General features: G+C 33.9%; 1 protein-coding gene across 1 annotated transcript in view; it reads left to right on the forward strand.

Moving 5' to 3' along the window:
* LOC136031418 (ral GTPase-activating protein subunit beta-like) overlaps positions 1 to 23,239 on the forward strand; it is a 192,096-nt gene extending 168,857 nt beyond the window's left edge. The window contains exons 22-26 of the mRNA XM_065710984.1: positions 1,849 to 2,008; positions 13,240 to 13,356; positions 16,798 to 16,924; positions 19,922 to 20,038; positions 22,866 to 23,239. Of these exons, the coding sequence (XP_065567056.1) occupies positions 1,849 to 2,008; positions 13,240 to 13,356; positions 16,798 to 16,924; positions 19,922 to 20,038; positions 22,866 to 22,992 (648 nt within the window). The 3' untranslated portion in view covers positions 22,993 to 23,239. The remainder of the gene's footprint in view (positions 1 to 1,848; positions 2,009 to 13,239; positions 13,357 to 16,797; positions 16,925 to 19,921; positions 20,039 to 22,865) is intronic.
* Positions 23,240 to 23,970: the final 731 nt, after the last annotated feature.

The raw sequence follows: 23,970 nt of genomic DNA on the forward strand, positions 1-23,970 counted from the left end.
GTAACCTAGTATATTTCAGCCTTATGGGGTATCTGAGAAGATAGAGATGTTGGTTCAGCTATAGTTGGACATTTTAAGAAACATCTTGCGGGTATGTAGTCAAATAACCCAGTATTGAAGATTTGGGTCTATTTTCTTTGTAAAGTATTTGGTTAGTAGGTTTGGCAAGGGATTGGCAAAAATATTTAGGGTACCACCAACAAGAATGGTACGGCAAAATCAGCAGAGCTTGATTCAGTTAGTGATTTGATTGTAAATTCTTGGTCTTGCCAAATTAGAAAACTTTCTAGAATTTTTTTTAAATGGTAGAGGATTTAATGAAGGTAAAGATTTGGATCATAGTATTAAAAAAAGGTTGAGAATATTTTGAGACACCAACAAACTCAGATGATTGATCTGAAGATCAAAATCAAAAGAAGAAAGCAAAAAGAAGAAAATCAAAAGAATCAAAAGAAGCAATCAAAGAAGGAAGCAGCAGAATGTTTGAAAATATCCTGTCGGGCCAACAAGATTTTTTGAGGACTCGTAAACAGATAATTTTTTTAATGCGTGCTACTGAATTAAGGGTGAATGTTCAGCCTCTCAGAGAAACAACAAAACTTATTGGGATGTTAGATGCAGCGGCCTATAGTAGAGAAGAATTGAGGCTACTCACTAACGTCCCATGTGCCTCTGGAGGCACTGGGGAAACTAAGGTCTAAGGTAAAGAATGTTAAAAAAGTGGGCGCGTATTTACACCGTATTATGTGTATTCAAACCTGGTGAAAATTTACCCCGGACAATTACCCTTAACATCTCCACGCGTAAAATTGAGTCGGCAAAGAGAAAGCAAGACATACGAAGAATTTCATATAGGAATTCTGGCAGATTTCCACATTGTAAAGTTTCTCCTGAAGAATTCACCCCTGGGGGGAAATTATCCGCGCGGAAAATCCCACCAGCAGAAAATTTCCCCTTTCCCTCCCGAAAAACGTATGCATGCTTCCCAATAACGAATACTAAACGTAAACAATAGCTAAGTTTGTAACTTAAACACCTTTCCCCAGGGGCTGTGGCGGGTCATAATATCTCCAAAGGCATATTTTTTGGCCTTTCAAATATGCTGAACAAAATGACTATCTCAAAATTTTGATTGGACGGTTTTGGGGAAAATGGGGCGTGGAAGGGGGCCTAGTTGTCCTCCAATTTTTTAGTCACTCAAAATTTGCACTAGAACTTTTAATTTTTCTTCAAATGAGTCCTTTCCAAATATGCAACGGGCATTGGATCGATACGATCATCCCTGGAAAAAAAAACGAAACAAATAAACCCACATCCGTGATATTTCTTCTGGCAAAAAATACAAAACTCACATTTTTGCAGATAGGAGCTTGAAACCTCCACAGTAGGGTTATCTGATACGCTGAATCTGATGGTGTGAATCATTATGATTCTATGGCTCTTTGGGAGTATTTTCCACTTTTTCAAAATCATGCACATTTTCTTAGGCTTGTAACCTTTGATGGGTAGAACTAAACTTAATCAAACTTATATATTTGATATCAGCATAAAAAGTTGATTCTTTTGATATATCTATTGGTATGGAAATCCCGTTTTTTAAGAGTTTGGGCTACTATTGAGCCATGTGGCTCGTTACTTATAGTTCGTTACCACGAGCTGTTAGAAAATTTAACCCCATGTGTATTCATACATTTTTATTTATTTTCTTTGAAATTCTTTTAGAGAAAGGATTTTTGGCAATTTCAAGGTTAGAGGTCACGCTGGCACAGGTGTGGGTACGGATGTGCTCCTTGATAAAAATTTTTGCGGAAACGTTACGTTTAATCTATATTATATTATATTTTCTAGAATTCCTTTGATTCCTTAGACGAGCAATTTCTCCCTTTTGTCAACTCGTTGGGTTGGAAGAACAAAAGCAAACTGGGAGATAAGAGGACGAGATATTGGGCCGATGCAACGTATGAGCTAAAATTTGTACTCCCAGATGACTCGTACCAGGAACTTGTCGGTAAGTTCGTGGTTATAACCAATGATATGTCTTTTAACTTTTTAACCATTAAAAGTTTTTTTATGGAATTAAAGAGCGAAGCTGAAACTTAAAATGGATAAATATTTTTGCACTTGTCAGATTACGCAATGATTAGGTAACTACAAAACTAGCGCAAATAAACTAGATATTTCCCAATATTGGTAGAATTCTAAAAAACTAGGGTTTTACTGAAAATAGAAAACTGACGCAGAAACTAGTCTGTTCTATTAGAAGCAGAAAATTTCATTGGCAGTAGGAAATACTACTACATGTAGTCTCAAAATTGATTACATTTAATTAATTTTCAAGTTTATAGCTGCTTATCTCACAGAATTAATTGGCTAATTCCGTAACTAATTAATTTGTTGGAACTTAAAACTGAAGTTGAGACTTACTGACTTTGCTTTACAGGTTTATACCAAATACTGTATTTATACTATATATCAGTAATGAGTAAACTAATATTTACTCATTCGTTCTAAACCTAGGGCTCGTGTACAGGCCCAAACATTTTTTTGGTGGGCTCAATAATAAAAAAAGGAAATTTTTGATTTTGGTGGGGATGATAAAAAGCAAATTTTATCCATAATTTGAATGAGAAATTTTCAGAAAATTATTTTCAAAATCTTCTGAAATTTTCAGAAAACTTGGTTGTTCCCATAACATTCCATTTGACAGCCGGTAGAAAATAAAAGACTGATTAACAAACTCCAATCAAGGCTCTGTCACCGGATATGATATACATATGACATATACATATACATATGAGAACAAGGCTACTCGCTTCATTCGCTAAAATTTCAACGTATTATGGTCATTAACTATACTATCATTAAAACACAAGTCTGAACTTAGAGTAAAGACTAGGGAGCTTGCCCACCCAATTTTACAAGAAAATATCTGTTCGTTAATAGTTTTAATAGTGCTCTTCACGTTTATTTCAGAAAAATGTTCGATCAAACACATTTATTCGTCAATAGTAAAACATACTACTTTCGGAAATTCAGTTTTAAGTTCCAACTAATTAATTAGTTTTGGAATTAGCCTATTAATTCTGTAAGATAGGCTCGAGATAAGCAGCTATTAGCTTGAAAAATATGTAATCAATGAAATGATTACAATGAAATGTAATCAATTTTGAGACTACAAGTAGTTGTATTTCCTTCGTGTTTTGAAGTTATTTTGACTTTAGACATCTCGCTTCATCAAACCTTACTTTTTCCCACCCTTTCAGGCTTCACCTACACCCTGCTAGGTTTGGCATGGTGATAGAAAATGTGTATTCCAGTGCGGATAAATTTCATTTTATTTTAGTATTAAATTTAAAAAGGCAAAAATAGCGCTGTAGGGCTTATGGAATCAAGCGGTTAAGTGGAAGTTAACCACTTTTATTTGCTTCAATCACAACCAAGGTCAATATAAATCAAAAGTCAATACAAATTGTCTGAAACCTGAGAAGTGTCCCTTTCTTCAGTACATTGCTTAAAAGTAAACACTGAATTTTTTATTTGTTTATATGAATAAACAGATAGTTCTACTTTTTAGGTATTGGTATCAAAATACGCATAAGGAATAGTATAAATGTGGGGGGGGGTATGAACCATTTAAGACCCAAACGTCCATTGCTATGAAGAACAAGTCTATCTAATTTTCCTTTTACAAGTATCCCTATAGCGTAATTAGGCGACTTTAGCGCTACTGTCTCAGACCCAGCTGGCATATGTTGTGGTATGATAGATGGAGCGACTCCAGACCTGATTCCGAAGGAGTATGAGAAATTTTTAGAATAATGTCCTGAAAGCTGCTGAGTCCTCTGTTGGTCGAAGACAGACGCGCACAGCTCAATGGCTGTCAGACGAAGCTCTGAAAGCTATAGTACAGAGCCGGCAGATTTGCCTCAGTGGCAATATGTCAGCATACCGCAAGCTGAACGATGTGAGAAATAAACTCGCCCATCGCGATAAGAAGCAGTTCGTGCAAGACAAGGCCAAGGATATATAAGATGCCGCCGGCAAAGGCGACATTGGGGCACTATATAGATAAATCTTTGAACTCACGATGTATCCCCGTTATCAAATGAGTCAGTTCATCTCGAGGGATGGAAAAATCACTTTTCCATCCTTCTTAACTTCGATCTTATCCCACACCCTGACCCGGATCTCATAAGAGATCGCACCTACATCGCTCGCACCTGATTCCACTTGGCAGTAGTGATCCATTTCCCCTCGAAGAATTTAACAGATCTATGAAGAGACTGACAAACAACCACACCCCTGACTGATGTAGAACAGCTGCGGAGCTTTTGAATTCTAAGGGTCTTGCTTCGTTGCTGTGGCTCCAAACAATGTTCTGTATGTATGTATGTATGTATGTATATATATATATATATATATATATATATATATATATATATATATATATATATATATATATATATATATATATATATATATATATATATATATTTATTTCCCATCAAAAGAAACTGATGGAGTATAAGATAAAAAAGCAAAAAACACACTACAAAAGAATACACAAACACAAGAAAGATAAAGAACAAATGGATATCTAACTACAAAAAACAAAACCTATTGCCTCAAAATAATTGCCCAAGGATGAGTAACAATATTGGAGTTATATCTGGCGAAATGGGCTATTATCGCTTCATTAGAGTTTATTGGGTTCTTTCGGAATATCCTCCAAAAGGGACTTAAATACAGATAGTGGGATAGTGCCATTGCATTATACAGATGGGCCAAAATCCGCCGATCAAACTGACGCTTATAAACTGCAACACGGCTATACGCTAAAGAGATCCGTTTCTGCAGATGACTCTGCAAAAGATGACGCGTTTCAAGCATGAGCGACCAATAGGGATCCCCAAATAAAATTTGTGTTCGGCAAGCCGAACAGTAGCACCACCCAGCCTAACATCAACAGCAGACCCTTGCTTAGCATTAAACAACAAAAGCCTCCAAAAGGGACTTAAATACAGATAGTGGGATAGTGCCATTGCATTATACAGATGGGCCAAATCCGCCGATCAAACTGACGCTTATAAACTACAACACGGCTATACGCTAAAGAAATCCGTTTCTGCAGATGACTCTGCAAAAGATGACGCGTTTCAAGCATGAGCGACCAATAGGGATCCCCAAATAAAATATGTGTTCGGCAAGCCGAACAGTAGCACCACCCAGCCTAACATCAACAGCAGACCCTTGCTTAGCATTAAACAACAACACATCTGATTTCTTTTCATTAAACTGAAGGCCTATTTTTCCATATTCTACTTGAAACTGGATAAAATTCTCCTGTAAACTGCGAAGGAGGCGGCTCAGATTAAGTACATCGTCTGCATAGCTTATTAACGATAGATCAATCCCTCTCAGAATGTATGTATAGTGTGGCGCACGGAAATCATTCCGGAGAATTGGTGGGCTGAACTAATTCTGCCACTATATAAACGGAAAGGATGCAGGATGCTCTAACTACAGAGGTATAACGTTGCTTTCCGTTCCTTCTAAACTTTTAGCAGTGACTCTCCGCGACAGTTGCTCTAGTATACGTCGAATAAAATGAAGAACCGCATAAGCAGGATTCATACCGGATCGTTATATAAGTGAACTGATATTCACTCTACGTCGAGTGATATGAGTTCACTCGAGTGATATGAGTGATATTTGTGTATGAGTTCGGCAGTGATGTGCCGCTGCTCAGAAACTACTTTATTGATTCATTGATTGGGTGATTATGAGCACCACTACCCGACTAAACTTCGGCTTGAAGCTTGGTGATAGACTTACAAGCAATGTTGACTTTGCTGATGATTTGACACTCACGATAATCACCCTCGAAGAGCTTTGTGCAGTGCTGACAGTTATGAGAGAAGGAGCTAGCAAGATTGGGCTAAACATCAGTTGGAGCAAAACGAAAATTATTTTGGTCGATTCACAATTATCTCAACAACCCTTTTTACAGTCGTAGTATGCCAAAATGAAGTAGCAGTCGTGAATGATTTCGCGACTCTTCTGTCATATTGTTTGGATGTATCAAAATAGTTCGGATCTATTCTCTCAAGCTATGGATCAGTCGAGAGCGAAGTCAATGCAGGAATCGCTAAGGCAACTTCTGTACAAGGGAGACTAAATAACATTTGGTGCAAACCTCTTGTCAGCCGTCTAATTAAGATTCGGATATTTAATGCATCTATCGGCTCGGTCCTACTTTATAGCACAGAAACTTGGCCTTCAATCACCATGAATTTCAGAAAGCTGGATATAATACAAAGCAAAGGACTTCGAGAGATAAAGGGATTTCGCTGGTACGACTTTATCAGAAACCTCCTAACACAAACCTCCTGTCGCATGCGATGCAGATTCCATTCTCCCTGCAAGTTTCGCAACATACACTGAGATGGTATAAACACCTCCTTCGAATATCAGAAAAAAACCCTTGTTGCATCATATAGGATTTCAACCCTATGGTTGCTGGATAGAAAAAACCACGCCGTCACCCAAGAAAAAGATGTTCCGATGGTCTACATCATTTCCCAAACTTGGGTAAGTTCAAGAACGGAAGATTCAACCGCTGCGGCTCACCAGATTTACTGGAAAAGGATAGTATCTGTTCAAACAGTTCGTGGTAACGAACTGTAGTAAGGAGCGACTCGGCTCAATAGTAACCAAAACTCTAAAAATGAAATTTTGATATCAATAGCTACATCAAAAGAATGGCATTTTAATGCTGATTTTAAATATATAAGTTTCATCAAGTTTAGTCTTACCCATCAAAAGTTACGAGCCTGAGAAAATTTGCCTTATTTAAGAAAATAGGGGGAAACACCCCCTAAAAGTCGTAGAATCTTAACGAAAATGACACCATCAGATTCAGCGTATCAGAGAACCCTACTGTAGAAGTTTCAAGCTCCTATCTACAAAAATGTGGAATTCTGTATTTTTTGCCAGAAGACAAATCACGGGTGCGTGTTTATTTGTTTGTTTTTTTGTTGTTGTTTTTTTTTCCCAGGGGACATTGTATCGACCAAGTGGTCCTAGAATGTCGCAAGAGGGCTCATTCTAACGGAAATGAAAAGTTCTAGTGCCCTTTTTAAGTGACCAAAAAAATTGGAGGGCATCTAGGGCCCCTCCCACGCTCAAATTTTTCCCAAAGTCAACGGATCAAAATTTTGAGATAGCCATTTTGTTCAGCATAGTCGAAAACCATAATAACTATGTCTTTAGGGATGACTTACTCCCCCACAATCCCTGGGGGAGGGGTTGCAATTTACAAACTTTGACCAGTGTTTACATATAGTAATGGTTATTGGGAAGTGTACAGAGGTTTTCAGGGGGATTTTATTTTGTTTGGGAGTGGGGCTGAGGGGAAGGGGCTATGTTCGAGGATCTTTCCTTGGAGGAATCTGTCATGGGGGAAGAAAAATTCAATGAAAATGGCGCAGGATTTTCTAGCATTACTATAAGAAAACAATGAAAAATAAACATGAAAACGTTTTTTCAAATGAAAGGAAGGAGTAGCATTTAAACTTAAAACGAACAGAGATTTTTACGCATATGAGGGGTTCTAAAAATACTTTAGCATAAAGAGCGAGGTATTTAGGAGAGATATATATACCTCGCTCTTTATGCTAAAGTATTTTTAGTAATTTCAACTATTTATTCTACGGCCTTTCTGAATCAGGGGTCATCGTTAAAGAATTGGGACAAAACTTACGATTTAGTCCAAAGAGCGAGGTATTAACGAGGGTACAAACCCTCTCGTATACATAATAAAAATATAAGATTATGAAAGTTTGTTACGTAAGTTAATTCTTAAGTTACGTATATTTTTTACTAATAAAAACGTTCGTTAAAAATTAAAAGTTCTAGTTGCCTTTTTAAGTAACCGAAAAATTGGAGGGCAACTAGGCCTCCTTCTCCACCCCTTATTTCTCAAAATCGTCTGATCAAAACTAAGAGAAAGCCATTTAGCCAAAAAAAGAATTAATATACAAATTTCATTTTAATAATTTATGTGCGGAGAGCCAAAACCAAACATGCATTAATTCAAAAACGTTCAGAAATTAAATAAAAAAAACTAATTTTTTTAGCTGAAAGTAAGGAGTGACATTAAAACTTAAAACGAACAGAAATTACTCCGTATATGAAATGGGTTGTCCCCTCCGCAATCCCTTGCTCTTTACGCTAAAGTTTGACTCTTTGCCACAATTCTACTTTTTAAAACCCCCCCACCTATAAATTTTATACACCTCTTCTAAATACAATGTGTGTAAGGGAGGTCCGCCTCATGCTTTTTTTGTTTTGTCCTTTAGCGCTATATTACTTTTGTCGCTAGTGTTATGAATGTTTAAATTTTTTTAATCCAAAAGAATAGGGCTGTGATGTTTGGTAGTGTTGGTCATTTAAATGACCTAAATTACAGTTTTATGGATCTAACAACTCACTGCGGCACCAAGTCGTCTGAGGCCAACGCAGCTAGGCACGCTCCTCCTTCATCCTAGTCTTTTTAAAGCCTTCCTCTTTACACACGCCCTAGAAGTACCAATGTCTCTTAAATATTCCCTTACGACATCCTCCCATCCCATTCATGGAATGGGTTCCCCATTTTATGGATCGCCATTCATTTTTTTATTTTATATATATATATTAAATAAAAAAAACTAATTTTTTTAGCTGAAAGTAAGTAGCGACATTAAAACTTAAAACGAACAGAAATTACTCCGTATATGAAATGGGTTGTCCCCTCGCAATCCCTCGCTCTTTACGCTAAAGCTTTTAATTGTTTGAAAAAGTAGAATTGTGGCAAAAAGTCAAACTTTAGCGTAAAGAGCGAGGGATTGCGAGGGGACAACCCATTTCATATACGGAGTAATTTCTGTTCGTTTTAAGTTTTAATGTCGCTCCTTACTTTCAGCTAAAAAAATTAGTTTTTTTTTATTTAATTTCTGAACGTTTTTGAATTAATGCATGTTTGGTTTTGGCTCTCCGCACATAAATTATTAAAATGAAATTTGCATATTAATTCCTTTTTTGGCTAAATGGCTTTCTCTTAGTTTTGATCAGACGATTTTGAGAAATAAGGGGTGAGGAAGGAGGCCTAGTTGCCCTGTAATTTTTCGGTTACTTAAAAAGGCAACTAGAACATTTAATTTTAAAGAACGTTTTTATTAGTAAAAAATATGCGTAACTTAAGAATTAACTTACGTAACAAACTTTCATAACCTTATATTTTTATTATGTATACGAGGGGGTTTGTACCCTCGTTAATACCTCGCTCTTTACACTAAATCGTAAGTTTTGTCCCAATTCTTTAAGAATGACCCCTGAATCAGAAAGGCCGTAGAATAAATAGTTGAAATTACTAAAAATACTTTAGCATAAAGAGCAAGGTATTTATCTCCTCCTAAATACCTCGCTCTTTATGCTAAAGTATTTTTAGAACCCCTCATATGCGTAATAATCTCTGTTCGTTTTAAGTTTCAATGCTACTTCTTCCTACTTCCTACTTCCTACTTCTCCAATTTTTTTGGTCCCTTAAAAAGGGCAATAGAACTTTTCATTTCCGTTAGAATGAGCCCTCTTGCGACATTCTAGGACCACTTGGTCGATACGATAACCCCTGGGAAAAAAAAACAAACAAATAAACACGCACCCTTGATTTGTCTTCTGGCAAAAAATACAAAATTCCACATTTTTGTAGATAGGAGCTTGAAACTTCTACAGTAGGGTTCTCTGATACGCTGAATCTGATGGTGTCATTTTTGTTAAGATCCTACGACTTTTAGGGGGTGTTTCCCCCTATTTTCCTAAATAAGGCAAATTTTCTCAGGCTCGTAACTTTTGATGGGTAAGACTAAACTTGATGAAACTTATATATTTAAAATCAGCATTAAAATGCGATTCTTTTGATGTAGCTATTGATATCAAAATTCAATTTTTTAGAGTTTTGGTTACTATTGAGCCGGGTCGCTCCTTACTACAGTTCGTTACCACGAACTGTTTGATAAACTTAAGAAATGTGTTTTAAAGCTCCTCTCTAAAAGATATCACAGCAAAGCCGAATTGAGGTAATTGGGATTTTAGCTTCATCCTCTTAAGTTCTAAGTTCACTTTACCGCACGAAAGTAATTTGTAATTTGGCTAACCCTAGAAGAACCAGCTGAAAAACGAAAGAAATCTATTCAATTTGCTTTGTTTTTTTGGGGATACTAAATACACATTTGTTTTACTGTTTTACTTGGGGATACTAAATACACATTACACATTTGTTTTTGGGGATAGAAAGAAACACAAATTAGAGCTGGGCATTTCTCATGGCTTATGAGTAATGGTAGTAGAAATGGAGTGTGAGTCGGGCAAATATACAGTTATACATAAAAATCATTGTTTTCTATTTTATTCTAATACCCGCGGTGGTAAAAAAAAATGCCTAGTTTATGCTAAATGGGCCACTCTTGACGTTGTAACTTATAAATTTTGAAGTGCCTATTTACAGTCACTCGACGCTTTCAACTAATTGTGCTCCGACTTACTACTTTCTTCCTACTAATTTTCTATGATTTTCCTCCAAGTCTCCAACCAACAAGAATTTATCCTCGATAGCCCAGCCATTTCCCTCCAACTTTCTCTAATTCCTTACGCTACTTTTTAAAGTGAACTGGTCTAATTCAATGTCAACCTTTGATAAAGAATTGCTCGTGTTATTTTTGTTTCTTTTTAGCCTTTATACACGTTATCATAGATAAGGTTTTTCTTGCACTTACGTGAAAGGAAGGCGGCTCTTGGACCCGAATCTCCCACCATAAGACATTGTTCCTAAGATAGTTTTATGCTTTTTCCTATAGTTTCTTGTATTTTCTGTATAATTTGCCATGTTTTCTCTTTATATAAATCCCCCTCTCCCTAAATAAACAGCTGGGAGTGTCTGTGGTTCTATAGTTAATTTTACCATGGATTCTTTTATGTTTCTGATGTGGAACACATTACCTGGTATCTATTCAATTAATTAATCTATGATAGGCACAAATAGTAGCTCTAAATTAGCCCAAAAATCAAAAAATTGAGGCTGTCCAAAGTCTACCTTTGCTATGCATAAAAAAATAGATAAACAACTAATTTTCATGTTGCTAATTATATGTACTTATTTAATAAGTACATATTGTTTGTTGATTAATCTTTATGTAATTTGTGTATAATCGTATTTGTACATGTAATTATAAGCTATATATGTAGTATACACTAGAGTGGGTTGGTGCGCTGGATTCGGGATCCTTTGTCTGAGAGGACGTGGGTTCGAATCCCAGTGTACCTAATTCTTCAGTTTGGGACGGGGGTCAGTGGCGTGACTCTGTAAGCTTAGCCAGAGTCGACCCAGCTCTAAATGGGTACCTGGAGAAATCTGGGGAAGGTAAACAGGAAGGGTGTGCTAAAGCACAGGATGGCTGGCCCCCAACCCCCCATTGCACTTCCTGGCTGAAGGGCCAAGAAACGGAGATCAACACCGCCGGTACGGACTGTAAAGTCTAATGCCGTATCCTTTACCTTTTTCTTATACACTAGAGTGAATAAAACCGATGAAGGCCCAGGACTCAGACCTTCTTGCCACAAGGTCTTCTCTCTCAGAGTGGTTACCCACCAGGCAAAACTAGCTAGGATATTACTTGTATATAATCGTATTTGTAAGTCCAATATGCTGGTTGTTTATTAATGTACATCGTAGTGGATAAATCGGTCAAACCGACTTAGGGAGGAAACCCTTGATATGAATACTGCGAAGAAACTGTCACGCACTTGCGCTGTGTCGGCCTGAGTTGACTTTTTGCCGCAATTAGTTGTTTGTAGTACTAGCATTAGCAGTATAATATGTAGGTATTACTGTTAAAATACAAGTGGCGTTTTAAGAATTAGAATCATTTGTTTTAAGATAACGTTTGTCGTCTTTGATAAAATGTTAAAAACTGAATGAGTTTTAGTCCGAGGGCATTTTATTTAGGGCACTTATAAAAAAAAAATGGCACGAATGAATTGTATTGCAAGGTACTGGCACTAATTTGTTTTTCCCCAGTTTTAAATACTTAGTAGGCTGCAGGGATGCTGACTTGGCTGCAATATTTTGGTGCTTGGGACTAGCAAGAAAAGATCACCTGAGACGAATTACAACATGGTCTTCTTGTGGCCTTTTTAGGAGTTCGAATTGCCATATAGTGCAACTATAGATGACGTGAAGTGTAGATGGGACTAGCTCCTGTTGAAAAGAATAAAGTATGTAAAATCACGATTTCTGGGCTACATTTGGCATGACTATTGCTGTAAACTAATTCAAAGGATCCAGCTTTTTGTCACTTGCACTGCTGAGCAGTGGCTCCAATCCACGAAAAAAATGGGGGGAAAATTTATTTGTATATCGATTTCTGCATTAGTCGGAATCCTTGGACCTAATAATTGGCACTTTAAAATTTATTTTTCAGGGCCTGAAAAAAATTCGGTATTAGAGTTACCCTTCTTTGGAATATCCCTTGTTTATACGCTTTTTAAATCTTTTTTGGTTTTTAGGATGGCGCTCATCCTCTCTTCGCTATTAAAAACAGACATGCTTGAAGTATCAGGAAAAATAGAACATTTTGCTCCCTAGGCATATTAGTTCGATTCATACCCGAAAAACACGAATTTCTAAGTTTTTACTTTTGATTGTTCCGAATTGTGAAGGTCTTAAATAGCACCTTATTTCTGTCAATTTAAACTATGAAAATAAATAAATAGAAATAATTATTGAAATTCGACACCGATTTTTGTCGGTAAAAATTCAAGCATGAACAATCCGTTGATTCCTAAAGACAGCTACACCTTCAAAGGAGATCTACATCTTCATAAGCTTGTGCCATATGTTCTTATCATATTTTTTGCTGATTTTTTACCCATGTTTCTTCTTTTTAAAATAGGTGCCAGAGGTCTTTCGCATTAAAAAATTTTGTTATTTTTTAAATTTTCTTATTTTCTTATTTTTCAAGATACATATGTTTGTGTAAGTTTTCATTTAGCCTATTCAAACAATCAGGCTTAGTTTTCATTGTCTTTAGTACCTTAAAATAAGAAACCTAAAAAATGAATCTTGCTTTAGAATTGAAATAGTAAATATATTTAGGTATTTTTGTGGATAAATATATCCACTTCCCATATTTTTCTTTTTTTCAGAGTCAAGTATTGACAGCTCGACATCCTCCAAATCAGGAACAAGTGGAACGCCTGTTGAATCTCAAACATTGATTGTCTGGCTTGAATGCTTTGAAGATTCCTTAAATTTTCCTACTGGTAATTTTCTCTTTTTTTCTCTCCTTTGTGCTGTTTTATGCTTTTATTTTATGTTAGTTTCGGTACTATAGATTTAGGAAATAAGATTGACTGGACTTAAATTACTTGCTACAACACTGCTCAACAAAAAAGTTGAAAAATTCCCAAATGTTAGAAAACTCTAACAACTATTTGCTGTTTGCTAATAGTTATCTATTAACTATTTGAAAAATTTTCAAATAGTTAGAAAACTCTAACTAACGTTATTTGGATCTATATCACATTTAATGTCTAATTCCTACTATTATTTTTTTACTATTAAGTTTTTAAGATGACATATATACCTCTCTTTTTTACATTCGCTTTTCTTTCATTTGATGATAAGTCTCATTTCTGCATTGTACAAAAAGGGAAGAAGAAAGACTTTACATTTTTGGTTGGGAGTTGTACAGGGACCATAATAGACTTTTTTTTATTAAAAAAAGTCACTTTTATTAATGAAAAAATTATATCCTTGAATAGAATAAAGTCAAACCAATTGCGTCAATTCTCTAAAATGTAAAAAAAGGGTAAAATGTTTTCTAATTCTGGGAGGAGGAAATTTTGTTGGTTTTTTAATGAAAATATAAAAAAAATGACATTTTCAATAAAAATACAAAAAAGTATTTTTCAAAATTGGATGGGGGAAGGGGCAAAAATTTAGGGTAAGGAGGAGAGGACAACTTCCAGACGGAGGAGCGAGGCAATTTAATTTCCATGTTAAATACTCATATATTTTATCTATTTTTAAATATATAAAATATATTTTAAATTCTCCACTTCTATCTGTATTAAACTAACAAGATTAAAAATAGATCTTATTAGATTAAACTAATAAGCCCCCTCCCTTTTATTATTGTTTGGAAGGGCCCTCCTGGAAGTCTTTGAAAGCATTGGTATAAAAAAAAAAAAAAACAAGAAAAAATTTAATGAGGAAATGCAAAAGGAAACCCAAATATAAAAACCATTGTGTAATTCTGTAAATTCCCTCTTATCTTACAATTCGGTCAGAAGAAAAAACTCCTTAACAAATTTCTAAAGGTTTGGCAAAAATGCTCATTTTTTCTATTTTGGCTCAAAGTGAAGCAAAAGAGAAAAAGATATGAAAAAAAGAAACAACACGACCTATGTTACTGTTTAAATTTTTTAATTAATTTATTATTTTTCTGGGTAACGCTGGATAGGGCTTTTTTTCTTTCTTTTTTTTTCGTCATACGAATTTTATATTACTTCTTTGTCATTTTTCTTACTCGTTGCAGTAGTTTTTCCCATGAGGAGGCATCTTTTGTAGGCATCCATATCTAAAAATTAGTTTTCCAATTGGTATATTTCGTTAAGAACGGAAAATGGATTAAATACAAATGCTCGTTGTTCAAGAAAATATACAATTTGAGGAAAAAATACTGGATCAAACTTGCGTCTCACAAGCACCAGGTTTAATTTTAAGGCAAAAATTTGAATTTTTTTTTTTTTTTTTTTTTGCTCACAAGATTAACTTTTTGGTCTTATAAGCAAATCTTGTGAATCTGATTAACTAATTCTGTTAATCTGATTAACAAAAATTAGTGTGGGGGATGACACCTTTTGGAATAGCTTTAGAATATAGCTAGGACTTACACTAATACACCAGTGCGGATATATGGAGTAGAAATGGAAATACAATATTTCCCGCATTATATAAAACTAAAGAAAAAAAAAAGAGACTGAATTCCAGAAAACCTGAGCGTCAGAATGACGACTAAAAGCCCAGTTGCTATAAATCCCAGTCGTACAAGAATTTTTACATGACACCTTTTGGAATAGCTTTAGAATATAGCTAGGACTTACACTAATACACCAGTGCGGATATATGGAGTAGAAATGGAAATACAATATATCCTGCATCATAAAAAAAAAAATAAAGAAAAAAACCACAACTGAATTCCAGAAAACCTGAGCGTGGGAATGTCGAAATTTCCTTCCCTTGAATCTCTTGAATCTTGAATCTTTAAATGGAATCATGGCGGTGGGATTTTTGAAATTATAAGGTTTGTAACTGTGAAAATCTACTTGAATACGCCTATTAGCCTTTTATTTGCCTTTCTTAATTGCCTTTTTTTCTTTATTCGCCTTTGAAGCAATAATTGGGAAAATGTGCGTCATAATCTATACTATTTCTTAGATTATTTTTCTTCTTTTTTTTTCAACTTCGCTTAAGGTTTTTTTCTGAAAATTGTAATTTTCCAAAGAAAACTTGTTTTTATTTTCAGAGCTAAAATTTGGGAAGAAATGGTTTGATCCCTGAAATGAAAATTTTTTTAGACTACAAATTTATTTATCATAGTGATGCAAGTCTACCAGTGTTAAACTCGGAGAATGTGTTCCCATTTTAATTCCTGGAAACTGCTATTCATGCTAGAGGCCTGAAATTAACATGGGAGTTAACCAAGAACGATTCTCCAGTTTTGGGAAGAAATTCGGTCAGTTTCAGTGGCTTTTTGGCATGAAACATTTTTTGGAAATAAAATATGTTGAAAGGGGCTATTAATGGTAAAATTCTAATGGAGGAAAGACAATAGAAAATTTCTTTGTAATCTTGTCAGAGCATTTTTCCTTTTTTTCACAGAACAATTTATCCTTTTATCACCACCGTTACTGCCGCCTTCAATAACCACTGCCAATAACTATTGCCATTGTCAGTAACCTATCATTCCTGCAAGTAACCGTCAGACAAACTGAAAGCTATTGAGAGGTATTGATTGAATTAGTTGAAACAATGTGTACAGGTTAATTGAGCTTCTAGCAATGGTTGTTTCTCTGATTTATTTGCTTCATTGTATGAATTAATGAAAATAAAGGTTGTAACTATATCGTCTGCCATTGCTGCCAATAACCATCAGGTTATTGGGAGTGATTGAGAGCTAGTAAACGTTCAAAGCAACACGAGAAAGAGTAGATATTTGTTAATACTTGTAAGAGAGCTTGTAAAGGTTTCTCAAGAGCTACTTAGGATTAAATGGAACAAGTATATGCAATGCTTCGTAGTTCTAACTTTTTATTCTTTTTTTGGTACTTTTTGATTAAACAAAACACACCCAATAAGTGAATTTGGGTTAATGCTTATGAAGTATGACCTTCATATAACTTTTAGTTTCTTTAATAATATAGTGTGGACTTTATATTAACACATTGCGTAGGGGGGGAGATAAAGTTTTTGGACAGCGCCCCTAACCGAATATAACGTATCCTAAACTAACCCTCATCCCCCCTAATGTGCAAATATATAGCCCAAATAATGCAAATCCAATGCATTCTATCACCCATTGCTTGTCTTCGTTGCTGTGAAACCGTTTCTCTGATATCTCACCTAAGCGTAATTCTTGAGTGTGTTTTGTTTAATTAACGAGTACCCTTTTTTCTTCTCCTTTGTTTATTTATTTTCAGGTTCTTTGATAAGACGATTGTATTCGAGTCATCCAGTGTCAGAGGTATCTACAAATGCAACTGTTATTTTCATCCATCCTTTAAGAAGTGGTTTGCTGCGCATTAAGCTCGTTGGGCCTTCCAGCAAGTAAGGGAATTTTTAAGGTTCTCTGTGTGACTCTATACTTCCGCTCTTTACGCTCTTTAACTCCCCGCTCTTTACGCTAAAGTATGACTCTTTCTCTTAACTCTACATTTTAAAACAGTAAAAAACTTTAGCGTAAGGGGGCCTAGGTGCCCTCCAATTTTTTTGGTCACTTAAAAAGGGCACTAGAACTTTTCATTTCCGTTAGAATGAGCCTTCTCGCAACATTATAGGACAACTGGGTCGATACGATCACCCCTGGGAAAAAAACAAAAAAAAACAAACAAATAAACACGCATCCGTGATCTGCCTTCTGGCAAAAAATATAAAATTCCACATTTTTCTATATAGGAGCTTGAAACTTCTACAGTAGGGTTCTCTGATACGCCAAATCTGATGGTGTGATTTTCGTTAAGATTCTATGACTTTTAGGGGGTGTTTCCCCCTATTTTCTAAAATAACGCAAATTTTCTCAGGCTCCTAACTTTTGATGGGTAAGATTAAACTTGATGAAACTTATATATTTAGAATCAGCATCAAAATGCAATTCTTTTGATGTAGCTATTGGTACCAAAATTCCATTTTTTTAGAGTTTTGGTTACTATTGAGCCGGATCGCTCCTTACTACAGTTCGTTACCACGAACTGTTTGATAGTTCTGATAGAAGGAACAGGAAGCATTTGAACGTTGTCTTTTTTCTCCTTTTTTTAGTATTTTTATTCCTGCTATTTACTTTTAAATTTTAAGCTTGCTTTTAGGTTTTAAGCATTTGTTCGTCTTTTCTCTTTTTGGTATTCTTCTTCTTACTATTTACTTTTAGATTTTAACGTTTTTCTCTTTTTTTGGTATTCTTTTTCTTGCTGTTTAGTTTTAGACTTTAAGCTGGCTTTTAGATTTTAAGTGTTTGTTCTTTTTTCTCTTTTTCGGTATTCTTCTTATTGTTTACTTTTAGATTCTAAGTATTTTTTCGGCTTTCTCTTTTTTTGGTATTCTTCTTCTTACTGTTTACTCTTAGATTTCAAGCTTACTTTTATTTTTTAAGAATTTTTTCGTTTTTCTCTTTTTTAATATTTTTCTTCTTATGTTTTACTTCTAGATTTGTTCATTTTTTCTATTTCTTTGGTATTCTTCAACTTACTGTTTACTTTTAGATTTTAAGCTTCCTTGTAGATTTTAAGCATTTGTTCGTTTTTCTCTTTTTGGAATTCTTCTTCTTACTGTTTTTTTTTATTTTATGTATGTGTACGTTTTTCTCTTTTTTGGTACTCTTTTTCTTACTGTTTACTTTTAGATGTCGATTTTAATAATATAGTGGTAAATTAATACTTACTTTAAGCTTCTCTTGAGTTTTTCCAGCTTATCTTGATAACGTTGTAGTGTCAGTATCGCTATTAGTTTTTAATATTAGTTTTTAATTAGTTTTAAGCTTCATTTATACCCTTGTTGAAGTGCCTAGGGCCACACGAAATGCAAGTCCTCCTCAATTGGGGTGTGAAGAGATCTTGAGGAAGAATTTAAAGGAAATTGAAATTTATGGGAAAAGAGAAAATTTCAATGAGTTGCGGTAGAGGGGGAAGGGGAGCTTCTGCAGCTGTATTGACCTCAGGCGGCTTAATGCTGCAGTAGGTTGTTAGTAGTAGTACTAGAAGGGCCAAAAAAATTTCCAAAGATTACCTGTTCTTTTTCGTATTTTGTTTGGTACAATGCTGTTGTTTATAAATATCTTAGTTGGATTTGCATCGAACTTGACTGAAGATAGTATCACTTAGCCGAACGATATGATGACATGGCTTTTTAAATGTATAGTCTTTGAATTAGCCGTAAAAATATATCGGAAAAAAAATTATTCTAATATATATATATAAAATTGTGAAAAAATAATATTTCACCATTCTGTTTTTTTTTTTTTTTGTTATGGTTAACTGAAATGCATGCATTTCCTTTATTTCCTAGTAGGCAGAAAATTTGAATTTTTTTTATTATTCGTCTTGGCATATGTCTTGCTAGTGAGGCTTTCAGCTTGTAATCCTTACATGCTGCTATTGACGATTTGAATTTACTCGAGATGGGCTACTATACTCCTGCTCTTATGCGGTCACTTTTATCAAAAAGGGCTTAAAGAGCTACTAGTATTTAAAGTCTTTTTGACTCAAGGAACTCATCAGTAGATGATACAAGTCAGTTAGCTAAACCTTCCAAAATATTCTTGTATAACCCTTTTGAGAGGGCAGCAAAATTAGTTTTTTGTCATTTAGAATTGTTAAAATCTATTACCTTATCTGTTCTTCTACAGCCCCCCTCCCCCAGCTTATAATTCTGAATTTTATACATTATGTTCTTATCTTCATAGACTGAAAATTATCTGTCTTTTTTTTTCTTAAATAGGTTCTAGGATAACGCTGACTATACATGACATACCAAATAACTAAGAAAAAAAGTCGAAATAACGTACGAAATATTTAAGAGCAAAAAGACAAGAAAAAAATGACGAAATAACAAAGAACAGAATAATTAATAATATACGAAATAACGAAGAATAAAAAAAAAACAAAGAAAAAAGAGGACGAAATGCAAAATGAAACAATGGACCGGCTTCCTTTATAGCCATGGCTAAAATCCGTACCCAACCTAATTTTTGAATGGTGTTTTCTTTTATGGTTTGATTTTTTATCACCCATTTGCTTTTGTTATCATAAGGTGTCTCCTTTTTCTCTTTTTTTTTGAGTTTTTTAGTCTTTTTTACTGCGAAAGGTTAGTTTTTATTGTTTTAAATATTTTTGAGAATTGGAGACCCCTTTGCGGAGGACTTCTTGCCGAAATTTCTGCTTTGTTCGTTATTCATAGGTTGAAAATTTTCCTCGTTGTTATTTTATGTTTTTGTTTCTTTGTTGTTTTTTCGTTATTTTTTCTTCGTATGTTATTCTCTTATTATAAGATTATGCCTTGCTAGTGTATTTTTCAGGTTGTTCTTTCGCTACTTACGATTTGAATTTATTTCAGATGGGCTACTGCCCCTCCGCTTTTAGATGGACATATATTATCAAAAAGGGCTGTTGGTACTGTTTTACGGCAAGCTGTACTTCACAACGCAAGAAAGAGGAGGCTTCTTTTTGACAAGTTAGTATTTGGTCTTCTGTATTTCAAAATCATCAAATTTTTAGTCTGTTTATGTCACTAACGTTTTTGTTGAAATCAGTCTATTAAGTAATAAGGGTAGATTATATTCGTAGAACGATTTTCAAGGGAAGATTTACCATACTGGCATTTTTGATTTGTTTTTGATTGTTTACGAAAAAGCAAATATTTTTTTTTTTATATACTTCGTTGATAAATGAAATAAAGCTGAGGACAAATATGTTATGTAGGGAAAATTCAATTTAAGAGCGTTAAAATAATGGATATCCGCGGATTGTGGATGGGCTGGCATACACTTAAAGATCATCAAGCCAAAACATAACATAGAAAATTGAAAAAGCAGAAAATAGAAGTCGAGAAAGTGGCATTTTCATAAACTAAATCAAAACATACTATGTGCATACAGTTTTTCAAAAGGGCATATCAACAATATTTTTGGAACGGTTTACCGCATAAAGATAAAATTTCCGGGGCATCATGAGGGGGGGGGGGTGTTCAACCAATCAGAAGGAAATATGCACATGCTACTGCTACTACTTCTGTAACTACTATTATTGATTCAATACTATTACTGCTACTACTGCTCCAACTACTACCACTACTTCTTTAACGCTAGTATTATTAAGGGTATGTATATGAAGATGAAAATTTGAGAGAATATTGAGGGGAAATTTGGACTAAATCAAAGCAAATCATGTGCATGCAGATTGTTAAAAGGGCGTATCCCAAGACTGGATTTGGGTACTAAGTTGGGATTTTCAGAGAATGCTTAAAAGGCAATAAAAGGGATTTATTGCCCTTTGGGAAACTAAAAGGCAATACGTGTATGCTACTATTCGTACTACTACTACTGCTACTTTTACTGCTGCTACTATTATTACTACTACTAAAATACTAAACTACTCCAATGTATGGCATGTATATCTATCCCGTATAGAACAAGGCCTTCAGCGTAAAAAAACAAACAAAAAAAAATGTATAATATATATATATAATATATATATATATATATATATATATATATATATATATATATATATATATATATATATATATATATATATATATATATATATATATATATATATATATATATATATATATATATATATATATATATATATATATATATATATATATATATATATACATATATATATATATACATATATATACATATATATACATATATATACATATATATACATATATATGTATATATACATATATATGTATATATACATATATATATATATATATATATATATATATATATATATATATATATATATATATATATATATATATATATATATATATATATATATATATATATATATATATTACCAAATTTCTTTTGTTATAAGTACATGCGAATTCTTTTTGAGGAATTCGCTTGTATATATATATATATATATATATATATATATATATATATATATATATATATATATATATATATATATATATATATACAAATATATATTCATTTCATATTCCAAAAACATCATTACCAAATTTCTTTTGTTATAAGTACATGCGAATTCTTTTTAAGGCATGAAAAAAGGCTGAAATTTTTTTTATCGCTATAGCTATTATGTAAACTGCAAACATATTTGTGGTGCCTAAGCAATAATTTTAATGTTTTAATTCAAACTTGAAAAATACTTGAAAATTTTAAAATCAGTTTGTTTTTTGCTACATAAAATCAAATCGCTACGTGATTGAGCTTACAGTTTTCAACGCAGCCAGTTATAGAATGTCAGTAGGAAGGCCAAAAAAATGAAAATTTGGAAATTATTATCGAACTATCAAACTATCAAACCTGAACTATCAAACGTGATAAGACTGATAGAACAGTCCGAGCAAATCAAAGTCACAATGGGTGAAAATCAGAAACATGGACCATCAACTGAGACAAGACCAATAAGGTTTTTTAAATCAAAGGGCATTACTAAATTGTCTGAAGTCTTCAAAATCCCAAATAAAGAAGAAAGACAAATGCGAAGATATGCAACAGCGAGTATCAAAACATGTCAAAACTTAAAATAAAGAGCAAAGAACCAGGTGGTTAAAAGATATGCGAAAACGAAAATTAGAGCGTGTCAAAAATGACAATGAAGAGCAAAGACACATGCGGTTAGAAGACAAGCGACACCAAGAATCTGAGTAAGTCAAAAAATTAAAATGAAGAGCAAAGACACGGGCGGTTAGAAGATATGCGAAAACGATGATTAGAGCGTTTCAGATCACAAGAACAAACTGAATAGGTCAGGACTTTAAGGAAAATGCGTATTTTCCCCAGTGTGGTTGTAACCAACCTGTGGTGACGTTATAACATTAATGAGAGGTGACGTCACGCCAATAGAAAACGTTTCAAATCGTCTAAGGTTAGAAGACGAGCAACAATGAGAATCCATATATAGAAACCTGCCCCGTGCTGAGTTTTCTCGATTCTATATACATATATAAAATACTAGCTGTTGGGGTGGCGCTTTGCGCCACCCCAACACCTAGTTGGTGGGGGCGCTTCGCGCCCCCCCAAGCCCCCCCCCCCCCGCGTGCGTAAGTCGTTACGCGCCATATTAGTTACGCGCCATTGTAGTTGTGTCTCTGTGTCCCACCTGTGAATAGAGATAGATATATATATGTTTTTAACTACGTAAAACTTGCGAATATACAACATTCTTCGCTGTTTGTAAATACCTGTGTATTAGGTTATGTTCATGATTAATGAGGTTTCTGTCCTAGTTTGTCATGTTTGAGAACCAATAAGGAAAGGGAGAAATATAAAGGATTTTTTTTTTAGCCATCAGTCTCCTTTTGCTCGAAGAAAACAGAAGCTCCTAGAGATCCTCAGCAGACACCGGTCACCGTTTGTTCACACTAGTCTTTTTCACCATCCGAACACCAAGAAAGAAGACATTATTATTTAACTTGTTGGTTTATGCATACTGGTATTCGAATTAGGGTCTTGGTTTAGATTACCTTATTCTCTCAGAAATGAGGTTCTCCCAAATTTTCTACCAATAAATCTATTCACGTTGAACTGTTTGACTGAATTCTTCAACCAAATTAAATACTATTGCATGCATGCTATTCACTTGGAAAGTCATTGCAAAGCTAAATTGAATATTTTAGAATCGCATTAATAATATAATTAAATTGAATATTAGCTTAAATTATTAATTAGTAGGTTAAATAGCATTATAAAAAAAAACATCATCTACTGTTACATCTAAAAGTTCAGCAAAAATACTAGAATGTTGAAGAATGAGAAAGTTATTGAAAATTTTCCTAAATAATAGTCTTAACTAAAGCCTGAATAATATACCAAGTTTCAAATAAAAGCTTCAAAAATAAAGTTAACCAAAAATAGCAACAAATGCAATAAAAAAATTCAATAAAATAAAAAAAAGATATTTCAACATTGGGAGTTTCTTTCGGTATTAAGTTGTTCTCTGTCTCTTCGTGTGTTTTTTTTCTATGGATTTTTTAGATTTATTATTTTGTATCTAATAAACTGTTTTTTGTATCTTCCTACTTTTTAAACAATTTAAGTTTCAGTTTTTCTTCTTTTTCTTTTTTTATATGTACTTAAGTGCTCCAAACGTTTTTGTTTATTAAACAGTTCGTTGTTACGAGCTTTAAATAAAAACGACTCGAGTTATTAGTTGCAAAAACTCATTAAAAAGAGTTTTGATGACAATGTATCCATCGGAAGAATCGGCTTTCTATGATGATTATAAATAATTAATTATATTAAATTTGAAGTTACCAATCAACAGTTAAGAAAATGATAAAATTTTCCTGATTTTCAGAAAAGGGGGGAAGCACACCCAAAAAGGGAAGGAATCTTGATGAAATCGTCAAATTCAGCAAGCAAGATTTCAAGTCTTTGTCTAAAAGACTTG

The sequence above is a fragment of the Artemia franciscana genome, chromosome 9 (genome assembly GCF_032884065.1).
Source record: "Artemia franciscana chromosome 9, ASM3288406v1, whole genome shotgun sequence".
Lineage (NCBI taxonomy): Eukaryota > Metazoa > Arthropoda > Branchiopoda > Anostraca > Artemiidae > Artemia > Artemia franciscana.